The 18606-nt window shown below is 38.5% G+C and overlaps 1 protein-coding gene across 9 annotated transcripts in view; it reads left to right on the top strand.

The window, feature by feature from the left end:
* The first annotated feature begins 677 nt into the window (after positions 1–677).
* The window catches only part of TEX55 (testis expressed 55), a 32151-nt gene continuing 14222 nt past the window's right edge, over positions 678–18606 (top strand). Inside the window, exons 1-5 of one of the 9 annotated variants that reach the window (XM_058731326.1) lie at positions 678–2005; positions 2587–2733; positions 4756–4818; positions 9676–9774; positions 16867–17775. In XM_058731326.1, coding sequence (XP_058587309.1) covers positions 803–2005; positions 2587–2733; positions 4756–4818; positions 9676–9774; positions 16867–16917 — 1563 coding nt within the window. In that variant the 5' untranslated portion in view covers positions 678–802 and the 3' untranslated portion in view covers positions 16918–17775. Of the gene's footprint in view, positions 2006–2568; positions 2734–4755; positions 4819–9675; positions 9775–16866; positions 17776–18606 lie in introns of those variants that run through there. The other 8 variants (XM_058731325.1, XM_058731324.1, XM_058731329.1 and 5 more) reach the window with 8 other exon arrangements.

The raw sequence follows: 18606 nt of genomic DNA, 5'->3' as shown, positions 1-18606 counted from the left end.
GAGGTGGGGAAGGTGGGGAAGAGAGCAAACCTCTCCTCTCTACACGCGTATTGTGAGGAAAGACCCATCTGACTTTGCCAACACGGGTGTTAGAAGGGCAAAACTCTTTCCTGGTACACTGAAAACGGTACGGGCACTGTTGGTACAGGCAGGATTAAAAAATGGTTTTAAGAATTTAATAGGAAAAAACACAACGTTTGGCCTCGTCACTACAACGCCGACGAGAGCCTAAAGCCGAAGAGCATTCAGCGAACCATTCGCTAGTACAGTGCACTAACACCCTACAGGAGCACCTGCGAAAAGACCAGGGTCTTCCGACCAAGCGTGGATCTGATTGGGCGGCAACCGGGAGTATGCTGCCCCCACGCGATCGGCCGCCGCTTCCTCCGCTAACACGTCGCCCGCGACTAGAGGGGCGGTACCTGGGCGATCAGGTTTCACGCACCCGCCGGGAACCTCCACTAGAACGCTGCGGGTACCGCTCTGGGGCACCGATTCAGAGGATTCAGAGCCCGGAGCTTAGCGGCTGGGCGGTGGCGACTGCCGCGTGTGGCTATCACCTCTTCTCAGGAGAAGGCGTCCGCCCGGCGCTCGTGTCCGCACGGCGAGTCAGCGGACTCGGCACCGGCGGCCCGAGGCAGCCCAGACCCGGGCAGGGGCGGTGCCCGCGCACCCGGAAGAGCCTGCGCGCCGAGGCCAAACAAAGCCCTCGAGCAGCGACGTGCGCGCCCCTGAAGGTCACCTAGGCGACCAGCTCGGCCAGACCCACAGCGTCTGGCAACCTAGACCAGCAGGGCAGAAGATGGAAGAACCTCTCAAAGAGGCTCCTCCGGAGTCCTTGGGACCTGAAAGCACAGCCAAGTCCCCAGATGACAGCAGGACAGACAACCAGGAAGACAACTGGCAGAACCAGCATGAAGAAGAGGTAGATGACCAGAATGATCACAGAAGGGCTGAGCAGGCTGCCCAAAGAGTGTCTGGACAGACTGACCATAAAGTATATGAACCCACTGGTGGCCAAACATCTGACCAGGCTGATCTCAGAACATACAACCGTGCTGATGTTGCTCAGGGTGGTGCATTTGATCAGGATGACCAAAGAATGTATGAGAAGACATCTGGCCAAGCCCATCATGACAGCCAGATGTCTCTTCTGCGTGAACAAAGAACTTCCCTACAGATTGAACGCAGAAGGTCCAGCCAGGCTGAAGGAAGAGCTGATGGACAGATTGACCGCAGAATGTCCAACCAGACTGAAGGAAGTTCTTCTGAGCAGATTGACAGTAGGGTGTCTAACCAATCTGACCAAAGAACTTCTGAACAGATTGACCATAGATTGTCTGTCTCATCAGAACCAAGAGCCTCTGGACAGATTGACCACAGAATGTCCAGCCAAGCTGAGCGAAGAACTTCTGAACAGATTGACAGCAGATTGTGTGGCCTGGTTAAACGAAGAACTTCTGAACCGATTGGCTATATACCGTCTAACCAAGTTGACTCCAGAACATCTATAAAGACTCACCACGAGGTATGCGAGGAAGCTATTGAACTAGCTGAACAGCAAACTGCTGACCAGGCTGAAAGTAACGCTGATCACCTTACAGTGGACAAGACTGACTCCAGTGACTATTACAAGGTTGACCACTTAATGGATGAAGAGAATTACCCCAGAGAAGACTATCTGGCTGACTATGGAGCACCTGGCCAGTATGATGACAGAATATTTATGCAATCTGGTGACAATAAGGAGTCCAAAGAAGCTGAATTCAGAGTAGAACCCTGCAAATTTGAGGCCAGAGGAATAGACCAGGACAGTTCCCCAGTTTCAACTGAAACTGACACAGAAAGTGTAACCGATCTGCAAGCATTTGACTCATTTAATACCAGATGCACCAGTAACTTCCAAGCAAAAGACCAAGCCTATTCCCAGAGATTTCCCTGTATCTCATCCAGGCTGGACTATACCATCGGTCAAGAAAAAACTAAAGCCATAGAAACCAAGCCTGTAGGTTAAAGGGGCATTTGATACCACCTGGGAAATTGGAGGCCAAGCCAGGGGCCTAGTGTGGTGGTATGGGGGCAGGACAGGAAGAGGGTGCATGTTGGATCAAAGATGAGGAATAAACCTACACATCATGGTTTATTCAGGAAGGGCAGGAGAAGGGTGGGAAATAGATGGGTTGCATCTTCTGCTACTGGAAGGCCATTCAGGAAGGATCAGTGAACCAGGATTCATGAGTCTTGGTTCTGCTGCTTACTGTGGGGCGCTAAGTCATTTCCCTTCTCTGGGCTTCTACCAAAGAAAAGGAATTTGGAGTCAATTGGAGGTCCTTGTGAAGGGAAAAGTATTTGAAGTAGATTGGAGATACCTTAGGTAGGTCCCAGGACTTGAGGTGCATTATATTGTCAGGAGGATCAGCCAGGTTTGTCATCATAATGTATCTTATCTCCAATTCCTGGTGTCCAGGTTCCATCAACACCAGATTCCAAAGATAAACAGCAACAATAACAACAAAGCTTCCTGGGGCTTTTCCATTTATTAAAGACTCTCTGGGGGTGGGGGTGGAGGGTATATTTCTATTGCAGGATGATATTCCAGAATATCAAGAAGGAAAGAGGCCTCTTGGATACAGTCAGACTTCTAGGAGACAATTCCCTCCTATCGTATACGAAGATCCTTATCAAGTTGCACTACGATACATGGAGAAACACCACATTCTGCAAATATTCCAGGTAAATCTCTCAATCCCTTTCTTTAAAAGCGAGTTTTATAGTAATTACAATGTAAAAAACAAACTTGGACCTGGATTTTAGAGGTACAAGAATGGCCTTTGTTTATAAAAGGGATATAATCTCATTGAGAAGTCAGCAAATGCACTAAGATGTATTCAACCAAAAGTAGTAAATGATAAACACCAAAGAATGCTACTTACCATGATGTAAAGCCCTTTAGAGGGATTAGAGATCAGGCAGGTTAGTTGATATGGAAAAACATGGCCAAGGGTTAAAGTTTGAGTCAGACTGGGAAGGAAGGACAAAATATTGGCAATTGAGAGAAAAAAAGCTTTTTCAGCCAGGTATGTAATACTTTCAAAAGATGCCAACCTGTGACCATCTAAAAACCTGCATTCTTTAGGGGGGGAAAGAAGTAGTGAAAAGTTGCTTTTAATTCTTTGACCTCCAGAGATGGGGCTGGAGCCTCTTTTAAACTATGACATTTCCATGGCCAATATAGAATTATAAGAGATTATCACATTTATAACATTTTTGGGTTTTGGTGGGTTTTTGTTTTTGTTTGCCTGACATATTTATTTTTATGTTAATATTATTAACCAACGAGGCACATGTGTGTATATTAAAATGTGCACGTGTAGTAACTTTGTGGTTAGAAAGGTGGAAAGTAAGACTGGCCCATCTCAAAACATTTAAACTAGAAAAAAAAAAATCCACTTTACTGGAGAAACTTAAGTTTAAAGAAGTAGGGTATGGAAGCAAGAGCACAAATTATGCAATCTGTTAGCCCAAAGCTTCAACCTAACTTTGCCACTTCTCATCTTTGTGATTTGGAGAAAATTAATAAACAGTGAATCTCAATTTCCCCATATAAAACAGAGATGAGTGATTTTACTTCATTAACCCTGCTCTATGCCTTTTCTTTCTTAAAATGTCCTTTTGTGGGAGAGTGCTAATGGCTGGGTTTTCTGGCTTTAATCAAAGAACTACTAATTATTAAACTGAAGGAGGGGGGCGCCTGGGTGGCTCGGTGGGTTAAGCGTCCGACTTTGGCTCAGGTCACGATCTCACGGTCTGTGAGTTCGAGCCCCGCGTCGGGCTCTGTGCTGACAGCTCAGAGCCTGGAGCCCGTTTCAGATTCTGTGTCTCCCTCTCTCTCTCTGCCCCTCCCCTGTTCATGCTCTGTCTCTCTCTGTCTCAAAAATAAATAAACATTAAAAAAAAAAAATTTAGCAAAAAAAAAAAAAAAACCGAAGGAGGAAAGCTGTTGAAGAAAGTACAATTCAAATTATTCTATAATTTTCTTCATCTGCCAAGGAAAAATAATACTTGCGAATGCAACGTTATTGTAAGAAAAATTAGTTATCAAATATGTGCTCAATAGAAACATATATGAAATACATAATTGGCATGGTTCATTTAACGGATGTTAACTATTTTATACCTGGAACTTGCCCCACTGTTATTCCCTGCAAATGAGAATTCTGCTTATACTTTATTCTGATGTTTTGGGTTATTAAACAACAACAAAGTATGGAAGTGAATTTCTGAAGTTTTGTATATGTTTTCTCATTTATCATTACAAACACTAAATATCTTTTTCACCTTTTTAGAATCAGATGGCTCACAGGGAAGTTTCTATGTAAAGATATATAGTGTTTTTAATTTATTCAAAAGGCTTTTGTTTTAAATAAAGGGATTAATTCACTAATTTCTCAGTCTAGCAAAATCAGAATTCTCAAAACAAAAACTTTGTCCAAAACTGTCTCAGTACCTGTTTGATCTTGGAACTAGAAAAGTATCCATTGCTATTATTGCTAAATTTTTATTCCTCTAAATTTTACCATAATTTGCCTGATTTTATGACTAGTAAGAAAGTAATTTGTCACTTTGTAGAGATACATGAATTTCTTTAAAAGGCTATGGTGCACACTAGGTCAGTGCATGAGATTTCTTCACATATAACCTAACCACATTACTTTAGTTCAGAACCATAATGCCATGCCTCATGCTCTTTCTCAGCAGATCACTGAAAACTTAGTCTATGAAAAGCCAGAGGACCCCCTGAGTTTTATGCTGTACCAGGTATGGAACAGGAGAAAAAGAACAATGTTTTAATTCTATTTATTACAATAAAGATAGCACACATACACATGTACAAAACAAGACATGTACAGCTCACTAGATTATCATGAAGGGAGCACTTAAAAAATTTTTTTTTACATTTATTTGTTTTTGAGAAACAGTGAGACAAAGCGTGAGTGGGGGAGAGGCAGAGAGACAAGGAGACACAGAATCTGAAGCAGGCTCCAAGCTGTGAGCAAGCAGTCAGCACAGAGCCTGATGCAGGGCTTGAACCCACAAACTGTGAGATCATGACCTGAGCTGAAGTCAGATGCTCAACCAACTGAGCCACCCAGGTACCCCATGAAGGGAGCACTTTTAAAGCATTGAATGCTAATGTCTTTTTAGCATTAGCTGTTTTGATGGGTAAATAGTAATCACTGCAACTTTGATCTGCTTTTTCCTGATTACTAAGGCGGTTGCGTACCTTGTCATTTGTCTATTGGCCATTTGGAAATAACTTCTTTTTCTATGGCATTTTTTGTCTTTTTCTTACTCATTTAAAACAGTTTTATATGTATTCTAGAAAATCATAAACCTTTGTTGTGTTTGTTGCATGTTTCTTCTCCCACTTTATGCCTTCCCTTTTTATCTCCTAAAGGTATCCTTTGATAAACAGAAATTCTTAATTTTGATATAGTCAACCTTAACAACCTTTTAAATTTATGATTATCACTTCTGCTGTCCTATTTTAGAAGTGTCTCCTTAGTCCAAACTCCTGACCGTAGCCCCTTATATTATCTCAGAAGTTTGTGGAATTTCTTTGGCAGGCTGGAGGAGTTAAATTTTGTTTATTTTGTCTTTGACATTGATCTCCAGTCAATTTGGGATTGATTTTGTGTAGGCTGTGAGGAGGGGTCAAGTTTCATTTTCTGTTCTAAGCAGACATCCAGTTGACCCAGCACCTTTTATCTAAAAGACCATATGTCCCATACTGCTTTTTATTTGATTCTGATGGTATATTTGTCTATCCTTGCTCCATACAAGACTGTCTTAATTGATATGCCTTAAAATAAGTCATAATATCTGTCAGAACAAGTCCTCATATCTTATTTTTCTTTAAAAATATCTTGGATATTCTTAGGCCTGTCCATTCCCATATCAATATTTACAATTATTTGTCAAGTCATACACACATACACAATCAGAAGCACACACTGGGGGGATTTTTACTAGGGTTTCATTGAATCTGTAGATCAATTGGGGAAGAAGGAATAGCTTGACATGATGAGTGTTTCCAGTCCTTTATCCTCTCCATTTATTTATGTCTTTAATTTGTCTCAGTATATTTATTCTTTGCACAAAGGTTTTATATATTTTTGATAGACTTATTTGTAGATATTTTATAATTTTGATGTTATTGGAAATAGAATTTTTTAAAAATTTCATGTTCTAATTCCTGGCATATAGATATACAGCCAATTTTTTTTGTTGTTGATTTTATATCCAGCAACCTTTCTAAACTCAACTTATTAATTCTAAACATGTATTTGTAGATACTTTGGGTGTTTCCATATATAGTCATATCATTTACAAATAGTGACAGTTTTATTTGATCTTTCCAATCTTTATCCTTTTTTCCTCCTTGTCTTACTGCATGTATTATGTATCTTCCCTTTATCCCTTCAGATCTACCTTTTTCTCTTTTCTGTTGTACAAAGTAGCTAATCCATATGGACTAGATCAACAGGCTCTCATTCCTTCTGACTTCCGGCTGGGTTAACCCAATGGGAAACCTAGAGGAAGATTGGAAGCAGGAAAGAAGGTGAAATCAGGTTTATTTCCCTGGCCTTTTCCCTTATGATCTGTCTTGAGTTGTCTGGAGGTCACTGCTCCTCTCAAGGCATCTTTTTATATGATTCTTTGTTTCTGAATTCCAGTAATGTCCTCTCTTCTGACCTTCGAGGTTAAGAGGTTAGCTCCACTTTTACTAGTTTTGGATTATTGTGTTATCTCCTGTGACTCCCCTATGCCTAATTCTTTTAAATAAACCCTTTCTGGATGAATCTTCATTGAATTCTTCTTTTTTTTTCAATGTTTATTTACCTTTTTGAGAGAGAGAGAGAGAGAGCGAGACAGCGTGAGCAGGGGAGGAGCAGAGAGGGAGGGAGACCCAGAATCTGAAGCAAGCTCCAGGCTGAGCTGTCAGCACAGAGCCCGACGCAGGGCTCAAGCTCACAAGCCATGAGATCAAGACCTGGGCCGAAGTCAGATGCTCAACTGACTGAGGCACCCAGGCACCCCTAATTCTTCTATTTTGAATGTGCCATCTATTTCCTGTCGGGACACTGACTGATATAGTGCACTAGTTAGGGATCTCCAGTAGAATCAGTATTGAATTGAAGTAGGTACAGTGGTTCACCTTGCTTGCTCTTGATCTTGTTTTAAAAAAGTTTTCCCTTTTTAACTATTAAGTATGCTGTTTGCTCCGTTTTATAGATACTATTAATCATATTAAGGAAGTTCTCATCTAGTCTGTTTTCTGAGAGTTTTTCATCACGAATCATTAAGTTTTGTCAAATTATTCTTCTATATCTATTGTGATGACTGCGTGATTTTTCTCCCTTACTTTGGTAATGTAGTAAACTATATTTTCATTTAAAAAACTTTTCAAGCATACGTGCAGAAAATTACACAGATCAAAACTATACATCTTGACTAATTATCACTAATTGGCTAAACCCATGAAACCACCAGTCAAGTCGAGAGATAGAACGTTACCAGCTCCTCAGAATCCCACGTGGCACCTGAGTCTAATCACTACCCTTTCTCTTCTATAAAATAACCACTATTCTGACTTCTAGATTAGTTTGGCTTTTTTACATTTTTGTGTAAATGAAATTAAATATTATGTACTATTTGGTGGCTGGCTTCTTTTGATCAACAGTATGTTTATGAGATTCATTCATCTTATGCATATTCATTCCTTTTCATTTCTGTAGGTTTTTTTTTTTAATTAAAAAAAATTTTTTTAACATTTATTTATTTTTGAGACAGAGAGAGACAGAGCGTGAACAGGGGAGGGGCAGAGAGAGAGGGAGACACAGAATCTGAAACAGGCTCCAGGCTCTGAGCTGTCATCACAGAGCCCCACACGGGGCTCGAACTCATGGACCGCGAGATCATGACCTGAGCCGAAGTCGGCCGCTTAACTGACTGAGCCACCCAGGCGCCCCTGATTTTTTTAACATTTATTCAGTTTTGAAAGGCAGAGAGAGACAGAGCGCAAATGGGGGAGGGGCAGAGAGAGAGGGAGACACAGAAACAGAAGCAGGCTCCAGGCTCTGAGCTATGAGCACAGAGCCCGACGTGGGGATCAAACTCACGGACCGCAAGATCATGACCTGAGCCGAAGTCGGCCACTTAACCGACTGAGCCACCCAGGCGCCCCTCATTTCTGTAGTTTCTATTCTGAGTTAGAGTTTTGGTTGTGATGAACAATGCTGCAGTGAACATTTGTGTACTTATTTCTTGGTGCACATGTACATTCATTTCTACTGGGTTCATACCTAGAAATGTGACTACTAAGTCCTAGGGTATTGACATAAGTTCAACTTTAAAAGATGGCTGCCAAAAGGTTCACCAAAGTACTCTGATCAGTTTATACTCTCATTTAAAGTGACATTGTTGCAGTTTTCTTCATGTATCTTGTGCTGTGGTCCTTTGAACTTTTAGGAATTGTGGACTCATTCTATTTGGAAAATTTTCAGCCACTATTTCTTCAAACATTTTTCTGTCCCTGCCTCCTCCTCTAGGAACTCCAATTATACATATAATGGGCCACTTGAAGTTCATTCTCTGTTTATTAAAAAATTTTTCCCTTTGTATCATTTTAGATACTTTCTATCACTGTGTCTTCAGGTTTACTAATCTGCAGTGTCTAAAGTACCATTAATAATAAAATGCCAGTGTATTTTTCACTACATACATTATAAGTTTTGTAGTTTCATCCCTAGGAGTTTAGTTGGTGTCTTTTGTAGAGTGTTGATATCTCTACTTTACTTTTTTTTTTTTTTAATGTTTATTTATTTTGAGAGAGAAAGACAGAGAAAGAGCACAAGGGGGAAGGGCAGAGAGATAGACACAGAATCTGAAGCAGACTCCATGCTCTAAACCGTCAACACAGAGCCTGATGCAAGGCTCAAACTCACAAGCCGTGAGATCATGACCTGAGCAAAATTTGGACACTCAACTGACTAAGCCACCTAGGCACCCCTCTACTTTACTTTTTAAACAGAGAATGCAGTTATGATAACTGTTTTTATTTTCCTGCTTCTTTATATGCCTAGAAATTTTTTTATTGAGATATAATTGACACATGATATTGTATTAGTTGTAGGTATATGCCTGGTAATTTTTGATTCGTGTAAGATAATTATGAATTTTGCCTTTCTGGGTGCTGGATTTTTGTTGTTGTTTTCCTGTAAATGTTCTTGGACTTTATTTTGGGGCCTAGCTAATTAACTTGGAAAACTTTGATCTTTTCAGATTTTGCTTTTAAGATTTTTTTTTTAGAGTGGAGCAGATCAGTTTTCAGTCTAGGGCTAATTAGTCCCCACTACTGAGACAAGACCCTTTTGAGTATTTCACCCAATGCCCCATGAATCATGAGGTTTTCTAGTTTGACTGGTGGTAATAGGCACTATTCCTGGGTTGGTTCTTTTCATGGCCTCTGGTAGTTTTCTCATATACATGCACTGATCTATATGCAAGAGATTACTGGAAGGGGACCTTCTGCAGATTTCCAGAGTTCTTTCTGTACCATTCTCTCCTCTCTGGCACTCTGCCCTGTGACCATAACTGTCTTGATTTCCCTAGGATTTCAGCTCCATCATCTCAACTCAAGGGTCTGCAGGGTTCCTGTTGGGTTCTCTTTTCCTACACACTAAGGCCAGGAAATTTTCTGAAAACTGTAAGGTACATGCATTTATGATTATTATGTCTTTCTGATTAACTGACTCTTTTATCGTTATGAAATGTCTATCATTCTCCTTGGTTATATTCTTTGCCTTGAAGTTTTATTTATTGAAGTTTATTTCCCCTCATATTAATATAGCCAGCCCAGCCTTACAGTTTACTTGGTATATATTTTTTCATCCATTTACTTGCAACCTAACAATGCTTTATATTTAAATTGTGTCTCTTGTAAGTACCACATAGTTGGGTCTTTCTTATCTTTTATGATAATCTCTACTTTTTAACTGAACCATTTAGAACAAGGGTAGGCAAACTGTGGGCTACCTGTTTTTAAATGGCCCAAAAGCTACGAAAGCATTTGCCCTTTTAAAGTGGTTAAATTGGGGCATCTGGGTGGCTCAGTTGGTTAAGCGTCCAACTTCACCTCAGGTCACGGTCTCTCCATTCGTGAGTTTGAGTCCCACGTTGGGCTCTGTGCTGACAGCTCAGAGCCTAGAGCCTGCTTTGGATTCTGTGTCTCCCTCTCTCTGTCTGCCCCTCCCCTGCTCACAGTCTGTCTCTCTCTGTCTCTCAAAAATGAATAAATGTTAAAAAAATATTTTTAAATGGGGCGCCTGGGTGGCTCAGTTGGTTGAGTGTCCGACTTCGGCTCAGGTCATGATCTCACGGTTTGTGAGTTCAAGCCCCGTGTCGGGCTCTGTGCTGACAGCTCAGAGCCTGGAGCCTGCTTCAGATTCTGTGTCTCCCTCTCTCTCTGCCCCTCCCCCACTCATTCTCTCTCTCTCTCTCTCTCTCTCTCTCTCTCTCTCTCAAAAATAAACATTCAAAAAAATTTTTTTAATTTTTTTTAAATAAAGTAGTTGAAGAAGGAGAAGAGGGGGAGAAGAAAAAGAGAAGAGAAGTAAATGAAAGAAGGGGAAGGGGGAGGTGAATTCAGCAGCAGCAACAGATATTTTGTGTACTGCAATGCTAAAATGTGTATTATTCAGCTCTTTTCAGAAAAAGTTTGCCACCTCCTGGTTTAAACCATCAGTGTTTAACCTAATTATCAATATGGTTGAATTTAGAGCTCTCATTTTATTTGTTTTCTTTTTATGTCTTATTCTTCTGTTCCTCTTTTATTACCTTCTCTGGGATTATTTGAATAAATTTAGTATTCTACTTTAATTTATGTATTGGCTTTAGCTATACCTCCTATTATTTTTTAGTGATTGCTCTAGGAATTACAACATATATCCCTAACCTTTCATATATATATATATATACACACACACACACACACACACACACACATACACATACATATATATGTGTGTATATATGTATACACATAGAGAGAGGGAGAAAAAAAGTAATCTTTTACATTTATCCAGATAATTGCTATTTCTAATGTTTTTCATTCATTTGTGAATTTCCATGTTTCTCTCTGAAATTATTTCATTTCAACCTGAAAAACTTCTTTCAGCCTCTTTTGCTTGCTGCTGGCAGAGAACACTCTTGGTTTTCCTTTATCTGAAAATCTATCACACATTCTTGTAGAACATTTTTGCTGGATATAGAATTCTGAATTGACTTGTCCAGCTCTTAAAAATGTAGTTTCATCACTTTCTGGCCTTCATAGTTTCAGAGGAGAAATCCACAGTCATCCAAATTGTTGTTCCCCTGTATATAATGTCCCATTTTTCTCTGGCTGCCTTCACAATCTTGTCATTTTCTTTAGTTTCCAGAGGTTTTATCATGATGTTTATTGGAATTCATAATTCTGGGAGTTAGCTGAGCTGCTTGAATCTTTTTTTTAAGGTGTTTTTAAATTTATTTATTGAGAGAGAGAGAGAGAGAGAGAGAGAAAGTGAGAGACAGACAGCACAAGCCAGGGAGAGAAGGAGACAGAGAATCCCAAGCAGGCTCCATATTACCAGTGCAGAGCCCGATGTGGGGCTCAAATTCATGAATCACAAGACTAGGACCTGAGCTGAAACGAAGAGTTGGATGCTTAACTGACGGAGCCACCCAGGCACCCCTGAGCTGCTTAAATCTTATAAATTTACACCTTTCACCAAGTTTTGGAAGTTGGCTCGGGCAGGTATTTTCCTGCCCCATACTCTGTCTCTTTTCCTCTTCTCTTTTTGATACTCAAATTAACCTTATATTAGACCTTTTAATATTATCCCACAGATCCCTAAATTCTGCTCATTTCTTTTAACTTTTCTTGCTCTCCAGATCAAATAACTCCTTGGCTCCATTTTCGTTCTTTTTTTTTTTTTCCAACGTTTTTTATTTATTTTTGGGACAGAGAGAGACAGAGCATGAACGGGGGAGGGGCAGAGAGAGAGGGAGACACAGAATCGGAAACAGGCTCCAGGCTCCGAGCCATCAGCCCAGAGCCTGACGCGGGGCTCGAACTCATGGACCGCGAGATCGTGACCTGGCTGAAGTCGGACACTTAACCGACTGCGCCACCCAGGCGCCCCTTGGCTCTATTTTCAAGTTCACTGGCTCTTCTGTCATCTATATTCTGCTCTTAAGCCCATCCAGTGAATTTTTTATTTTTCAGTTCTAAAATATCTTTTCAGTTTTATTTTGTATTTATTTTCTGTGATATTTTATATTTTCTTTGATTTCCAGTATGTTTGACTTTATTTAACTGAACACAGTTATAATAGGTGCTTTAAAAACACTTATCTGATAACCTCAACATTGGATCATCTTGGAGTTGGCATCTGTTGATTGTCTTTTCCATTTATTTTCCAAAAAAAATAAAATTTTATTGTGGTAATGACTTTTAACATGAGATCTACTCTCTTAACAAATTATTAAGTGTACCACACATTATTGTTGACCATAGGTATAATTTTGTATAGGAAATCTCTACAGTTTATTCCTCTTGCTTAACTGAAACTTTATGCCCATTAATTAGTAACTCCCCATTTTCCCCTGCCCCAAGCTCCTGACAACCATCATTTCACTCTTTGATTCTATGACTTTGCACTTTAGATACCTCATGTAGTGGAATGATGCAGTATTTGTCTTTCTGTGAGTGGGTTATTTTAATTAGCATAATGTCCTCATTCATCCATGTTGTCACATATTGCAGAATTTTCTTCTTTTTTGAGACTGACTAGAATTTTATTACGTGTATGTACCACATTGTCTTTATCCATTTATCTGTTGATTGATATTTATATTATTTACATGTCTTGGCTATTATGAAAACAGTGCTCCAATGATCATATCTCTTCAAGATCTTGATTTCAATTCTGTTGGATAAATAGAGCAATCCCAGAAGTGGTAGTTCTATTTTTATTTTTTTGAGGAATTTCCATACTGTTTTCCATAGTGGCTACACAATTTTTGCATTCCACCAATAGCAGGAAAGGCTCAAATTTCTCCACATTTATTGTCTTTGTTGTTTTGGTAATAGTTATCCCAACTAGTGTGCAATAATGTCTCATGGTGGTTGTTGATTTGCATTTCCCTGATGATTAGTGACATTGAGCATTTTTTCATATACCTTTTGGTCATTTGTATGTCTTCTTTGCAGAAATGTCCACTGAAGTCCTGGGTCCATTTTTAAAGTAGATTATTAGGGTTTTTGTTTTTTGTTTTTTGTTTTTTTTGTTTTTTGTTTTACTATTGAATGGTAGGAATTACATATATATTTGGGAAATAAACTCCCTATATGGTTTGCAAATATTTTCTCCCATTCTGTAGGTGGGAGATTGATTGTTTCTTTTACTATGTGGAAGAATTTTAATTTGGTGTAGTCCCACCTATTTAATTTTGTTGCATGTGCTTTGGGTGTCATATCCATGAAATAATTGCCAAGACCAATGTTATGAAGCTTTCCCTCTATGTTATTTTCTAGGAATCTTACAGTTTCAGATCTTATGTGTAAGTCTTTAACCCATTTTGATGATTTTTTTAAATTTTTTTTTAACGTTTTATTTATTTTTGAGACAGGGAGAGACAGAGCATGAACAGGGGAGGGTCAGAGAGAGGGAGGCACAGAATCTGAAACAGGCTCCAGGCTCTGAGCCGTCAGCACAGAGCCCGACACGGGGCTCGAACTCACAGACCGCGAGATCATGACCTGAGCCGAAGTCGGCCGCCTAACCGACTGAGCCACCCAGGCGCCCCTGATGATTTTTATTAAGGATCCAATTTCATTCTTTCCTGTTTTCCCAGCACCATTTGTTGCAAAAAGGTTCCTTTCCTTTCCCTCTTGTGTATCTTTGGCACCCTGTTGAAGATCAGTTGACTATATATGTATGGATTTATTTCTGGGATCTCTATTCTGTTTTCTACTGACCTATATATCTGTGTTTATACTGTACCATATTGTTTTGATTACTATAGCTTTGTAATATATTTTGGAATAAAGAAGTGTGATGCCTCCATCTTTGTTCTTTTTTCTCCAGCTTAATTTGGCTATTCAAGGTCTTTTGTGGTTCTATAAGAATTTTAGAATTCTTTTTTTCTACTTCAACATTTATCAGAAGAGTATGGTGGAACTCAGTCTACACAACATCGTATTCATAATAGTCAGACTACAATCTAAAATTATTCTTACATGGATGCCTGGGTGGCTCAGTTGGTTAAGTGTCCAACTCTTGATATTAGCTCAGGTCATGATCATATGGTTTGTGAGAACCAACCTCATGTTGGGTTCTGCACTGACAGTGCTGAGCCTGCTTGGGATTCTCTCTCTCTCTCCCACTCTCTCTCTCTACTGCACCCCCCACCCCCCGCAACTCACTCATATGTGCTCTCTCAAAATAAACACTTAGAAATAAAATAAAATAATTCTACTTACAGAAAACCTAGAATATACAACACATTTTAAGTGGAAAAGATGATTTCTTCCTTTTTGATTTGGTTGCCTTTTATTTCTTTGTCTTGCCTAATTGCTCAGACTATGACTTCCAGTACTATGTTCAAGTGGTAAGAGTGGGTATTTTTGCCTTGCTCCTGATCTTAGAGGAAAAGATTTTATCACCACTAAGTATGATGTTGGCTATGGGCCTTTCATAGATGGCCTTTATTATGTTGAGATAACTTCCTTCTATTCCTGCTTTGTTAAGAGTTTTTGTCATGAGAGGGTGCTAAATTTTGTCAAATGCCTTTTCTGGATCTATTAACACAATCATCTGATTTTTATCCTTTATGTTGTGAATGTGGTGTATCACATTAATTGATTTTAATTCATAGTACATAGCTGTTATTTGCAGGATTCATTTTTTTAAGTTTATTTATTTTGAAAGAGTGACAGAGTATGAGTGGGGGAGGAGCAGAGACTAGAAGAGAGAGAATCACAAGCAGGCTCCATGCTGTGAGCTCAGAGCCCACACAGGACTCGATCTCATGAAGTGTGAGACTGTGAACTGAGCTGAAATCAAGAGTCGGGTGTTTAACTGACTGAGCCACTAGTTGCCCCTGCAGGATTCATTTTTTGAGTGCTTACTCTTGCATATAGGAAGCAGATCTTACTTTTTTGTATAAAACATATGCATTTAAGGTTTTATCACATAAGTTTAACTACATGGTATTTTCACTTACTTCAAAATAGTTTCTAATTTTCATTATGTTTCTTGTTCAACTCATGGGGTTAGAGACATTATTTATATAAATTATTAAATATTGGATTTTCTAATTTCCCTTTGATTAATGACTTCTAAGCCAATTGCACTTCACTCATAAAACAAGATTTCAAATATTTGAAATGTATTGATTGGCTTTATGATGCAACATATGTTTAACTATTAATGAATTACTTAGAATTGAAAAAAACTTATTCTGAAATTATTAGGAAGTGTTTTAAATATATCTATTTGACCAAATTTGCTAAATATGTTGTTCATGTCTTCCAATATGACTGTCGATTTGCCTGTCTCCTATAGTTCTGTTAATTTATGCTATTTGTATGTACTTAAGATTATGTTATGAGATACATATGAATTAGAATTCGTATATCTTTCCAGTAAATTGAACTACCTTTCATTAAAAGATATAATGAACTTTGACTTCTTGGCTCATAGTCAATGTTTAAATGACATGGATTTTTCCATCCTTATTACTTTTAACTGACTGTCCTTAAGTTTTAGATGCTTTTTAAATTTTTATCATTTAAATCTGACAAGCTTTTAATTTAGCTCATATATATTTGATGTTATTAAAGATACATGTGGATTTACATCTATTGTCCAACCATATGTTGTCCATTAGTTCTACCTGTTCTATTTCTTTTCCTCTACTTTTGTCTTCTTTTATCACTCCATTTTTTCTATTAGTTTAGAAGTTATACACTCTTAATTTTTTTTGTTTCCCATTAGGATGATTTCAAAAAATTAATAGACTTTATATTTTTAGAGCAGTTTTTAGGTTTGCAGAAAAAATGATCAGAAAGTACAGTGAGTTCTTGGGGCGCCTGGGTGGCTCTGTCGGTTGAGCATCTGACTTCGGCTCAGGTCATGATCTTGCAGTTTGTGAGTTTGAGCCCCGCGCTGGGCTCTGTGCTGATGGCTCAGAGCCTGGAGCCTGCTTCGGATTCTGTGTCTCCTCCTTTCTCTGCCTCTCCCCTGCTCATGCACTGTCTCTCTCTGTCTCTCAATAATAGATAAACATTAGAAAAAAAATTAAGAAAGTACAGTGAGTTCTCATTTACTCCCTTCTCCTTTCCCAATTTTCTACCTCTAATTTCCCCTATTATTGATACTTGAATTAGTGTGCTACACTTCTTATAGTGATGAGCCAATACTGATACATTATTATTAACTGAAGTCCGTGGTTTATGTTAGGATTCTCTCTTTGTGTTGTGAATTCTATAGGTTTTGGCAAATGTATATGATATGTACCTATAATTACAGTATCAAACAGAATAGAGTCACTGTCATAATAATTCTTTTTAATATTTTATTAGTTCCCCTAGAAATTGCAACAGGTATTCTTGATTTATCAAAGTCTAAATTATTTGTCTTGGTCAGTAGAAGGACTTTTGTAGTTTAAATTTCTATGTATTTTAACATCACAAGATAACAGTAATTCCAAGTCGTCCAAAATTGCAAGTAGAAAAAAATTCTTTTTCATTCTCCTCAGGTACAGGAAATGATAGAAAACAGAGACAAATGTGAAACCTACAAAGAATGAATTTCTCCTCAACATTGTTTACAACCCTCAGTATCTACACTATGTTCTGTTTCTCACTCTGAAAAATGATTTTTGAATGGTCATTGGTGGTGATTCTGCCTAAATATGTTCTTAATTTTTAAGTAAAATCTATAAGCTGTCCACTTCAAAAATTCACATAAGTTACAGATACCTCAGGCTAATCATGCAAAATATATACATGTAATACTTATCCATGCATTGATATTTCAATACTCATTCCTCTAAAGCACTGCATAATAACAAGTTCACAAATCCCAAAGAAAATCAAAAAAAGAATATTAGCAATTTATATGTAGTTCTCATAAAGCATACAAATCTATCATGTCTCCAAACTGTGTATAAAATTTTCAATCAGAAAATGTGTGGAAAATAATTTTTAGCAGCACTTTTTTTCTCTCTTCATGGAAGGTGATTGTTGTAATCTCTTTTTTCTTGTTTCTTAATACCTCCAACATATTTTTACTATTTTCCTATTTGACCCCGCCTGTTACTTTCTGCCATTAGTGGATGTGATTTAATCTAATCCTAGGGATACCTCTCTTCTGATTTTTAACCTACAGCAAAATTCAAACATGTTATACTACTATGTGCATACCTATGGGAGAGGCAGAATCACACTTCCTCATTACCTTTATCCCCTGAAGAGTATCCACATTGCATGGAATGTGTAACCAGTAGAACTGGTATTTAAATGCAAAAGGTCTTGATATAGTCTGGTATGAGAGGACCTGCCCAGCATTCATAACTGAGATGATCATCTACTATTATTTTTGTAAGCTGAACCTGTTGTTTAATTTCTGTTTCAACATTAAAGAATTGATTCTTTAGACTGTTTAACTGCTGACTCGGTGTAATTATGTGGTTGCATTACAATGGATTAAGTTTCTGTTTGAACAATCAAGCACAAATCCTACTTTTTTTTTAATACCTGAATGTCATTTCTAATAATTATACTTTTTAAAAAATCTCCTAATAACTTCAGAGTTTTATTTAGCTCCTTTAGTTGTCCATAAAACGTGCATGTGCTCAGACTCCACAAATGTTCTCCACTCAGATAAGGAATCTGTCTGTTGATTGTGGGCTAGCAAAACCAGGTGAAAGCTGGATAACCTGTGGGGAAAGTTTGAGTGATGTGACTAAGACTATAATTAATCAGTTGGTTGAACAAAATAACCCAGAGATTGAAGGGCCAACAATATCATTAGTGATCGAAAAGTTGGATGTTATCATTAACTTCTGAAATTAAGTATTAAATTTAGTTCACTGGTTTTCAGCCTGAATACCAGACAGCTTTGATGTATTTCTCAAAGCGGAACACTTCAGACCAGGCCATCCCAGCCATCCAGCACTTTGCGTTAGCTTTCTCTGTGATAATGTTTCACAAGTGTCATTTTGACCTTTTGCACTGAGGCAGTGGACCAGAGGGGATGAGCTTGGTATGTATGGTCCCATGGTCCTGTCTGAACACATTTGACAGAAAAGAGAAAGAAGAAAAAGGGAGATTAAGCCTCACTTTCAGTGACTCAGGCTCTCTACTAAAAGAGCTGTCTAGTGTAGGAAACAAATTAACTGGAAGTATATTCAGTTCTTAGTCCCTAAGTGCTAAGAAGTAGTCCCAGGCCCAGAGTAAACACCAGAGGTGAGAATATAGGTGGAAAGATCTGTTGG

Source organism: Neofelis nebulosa, chromosome 5 (assembly GCF_028018385.1).
Source record: "Neofelis nebulosa isolate mNeoNeb1 chromosome 5, mNeoNeb1.pri, whole genome shotgun sequence".
Classification (NCBI taxonomy): domain Eukaryota; kingdom Metazoa; phylum Chordata; class Mammalia; order Carnivora; family Felidae; genus Neofelis; species Neofelis nebulosa.
Note: the sequence above shows the minus strand (reverse complement) of the source record. Positions and strands in the feature narration are given on the sequence as shown.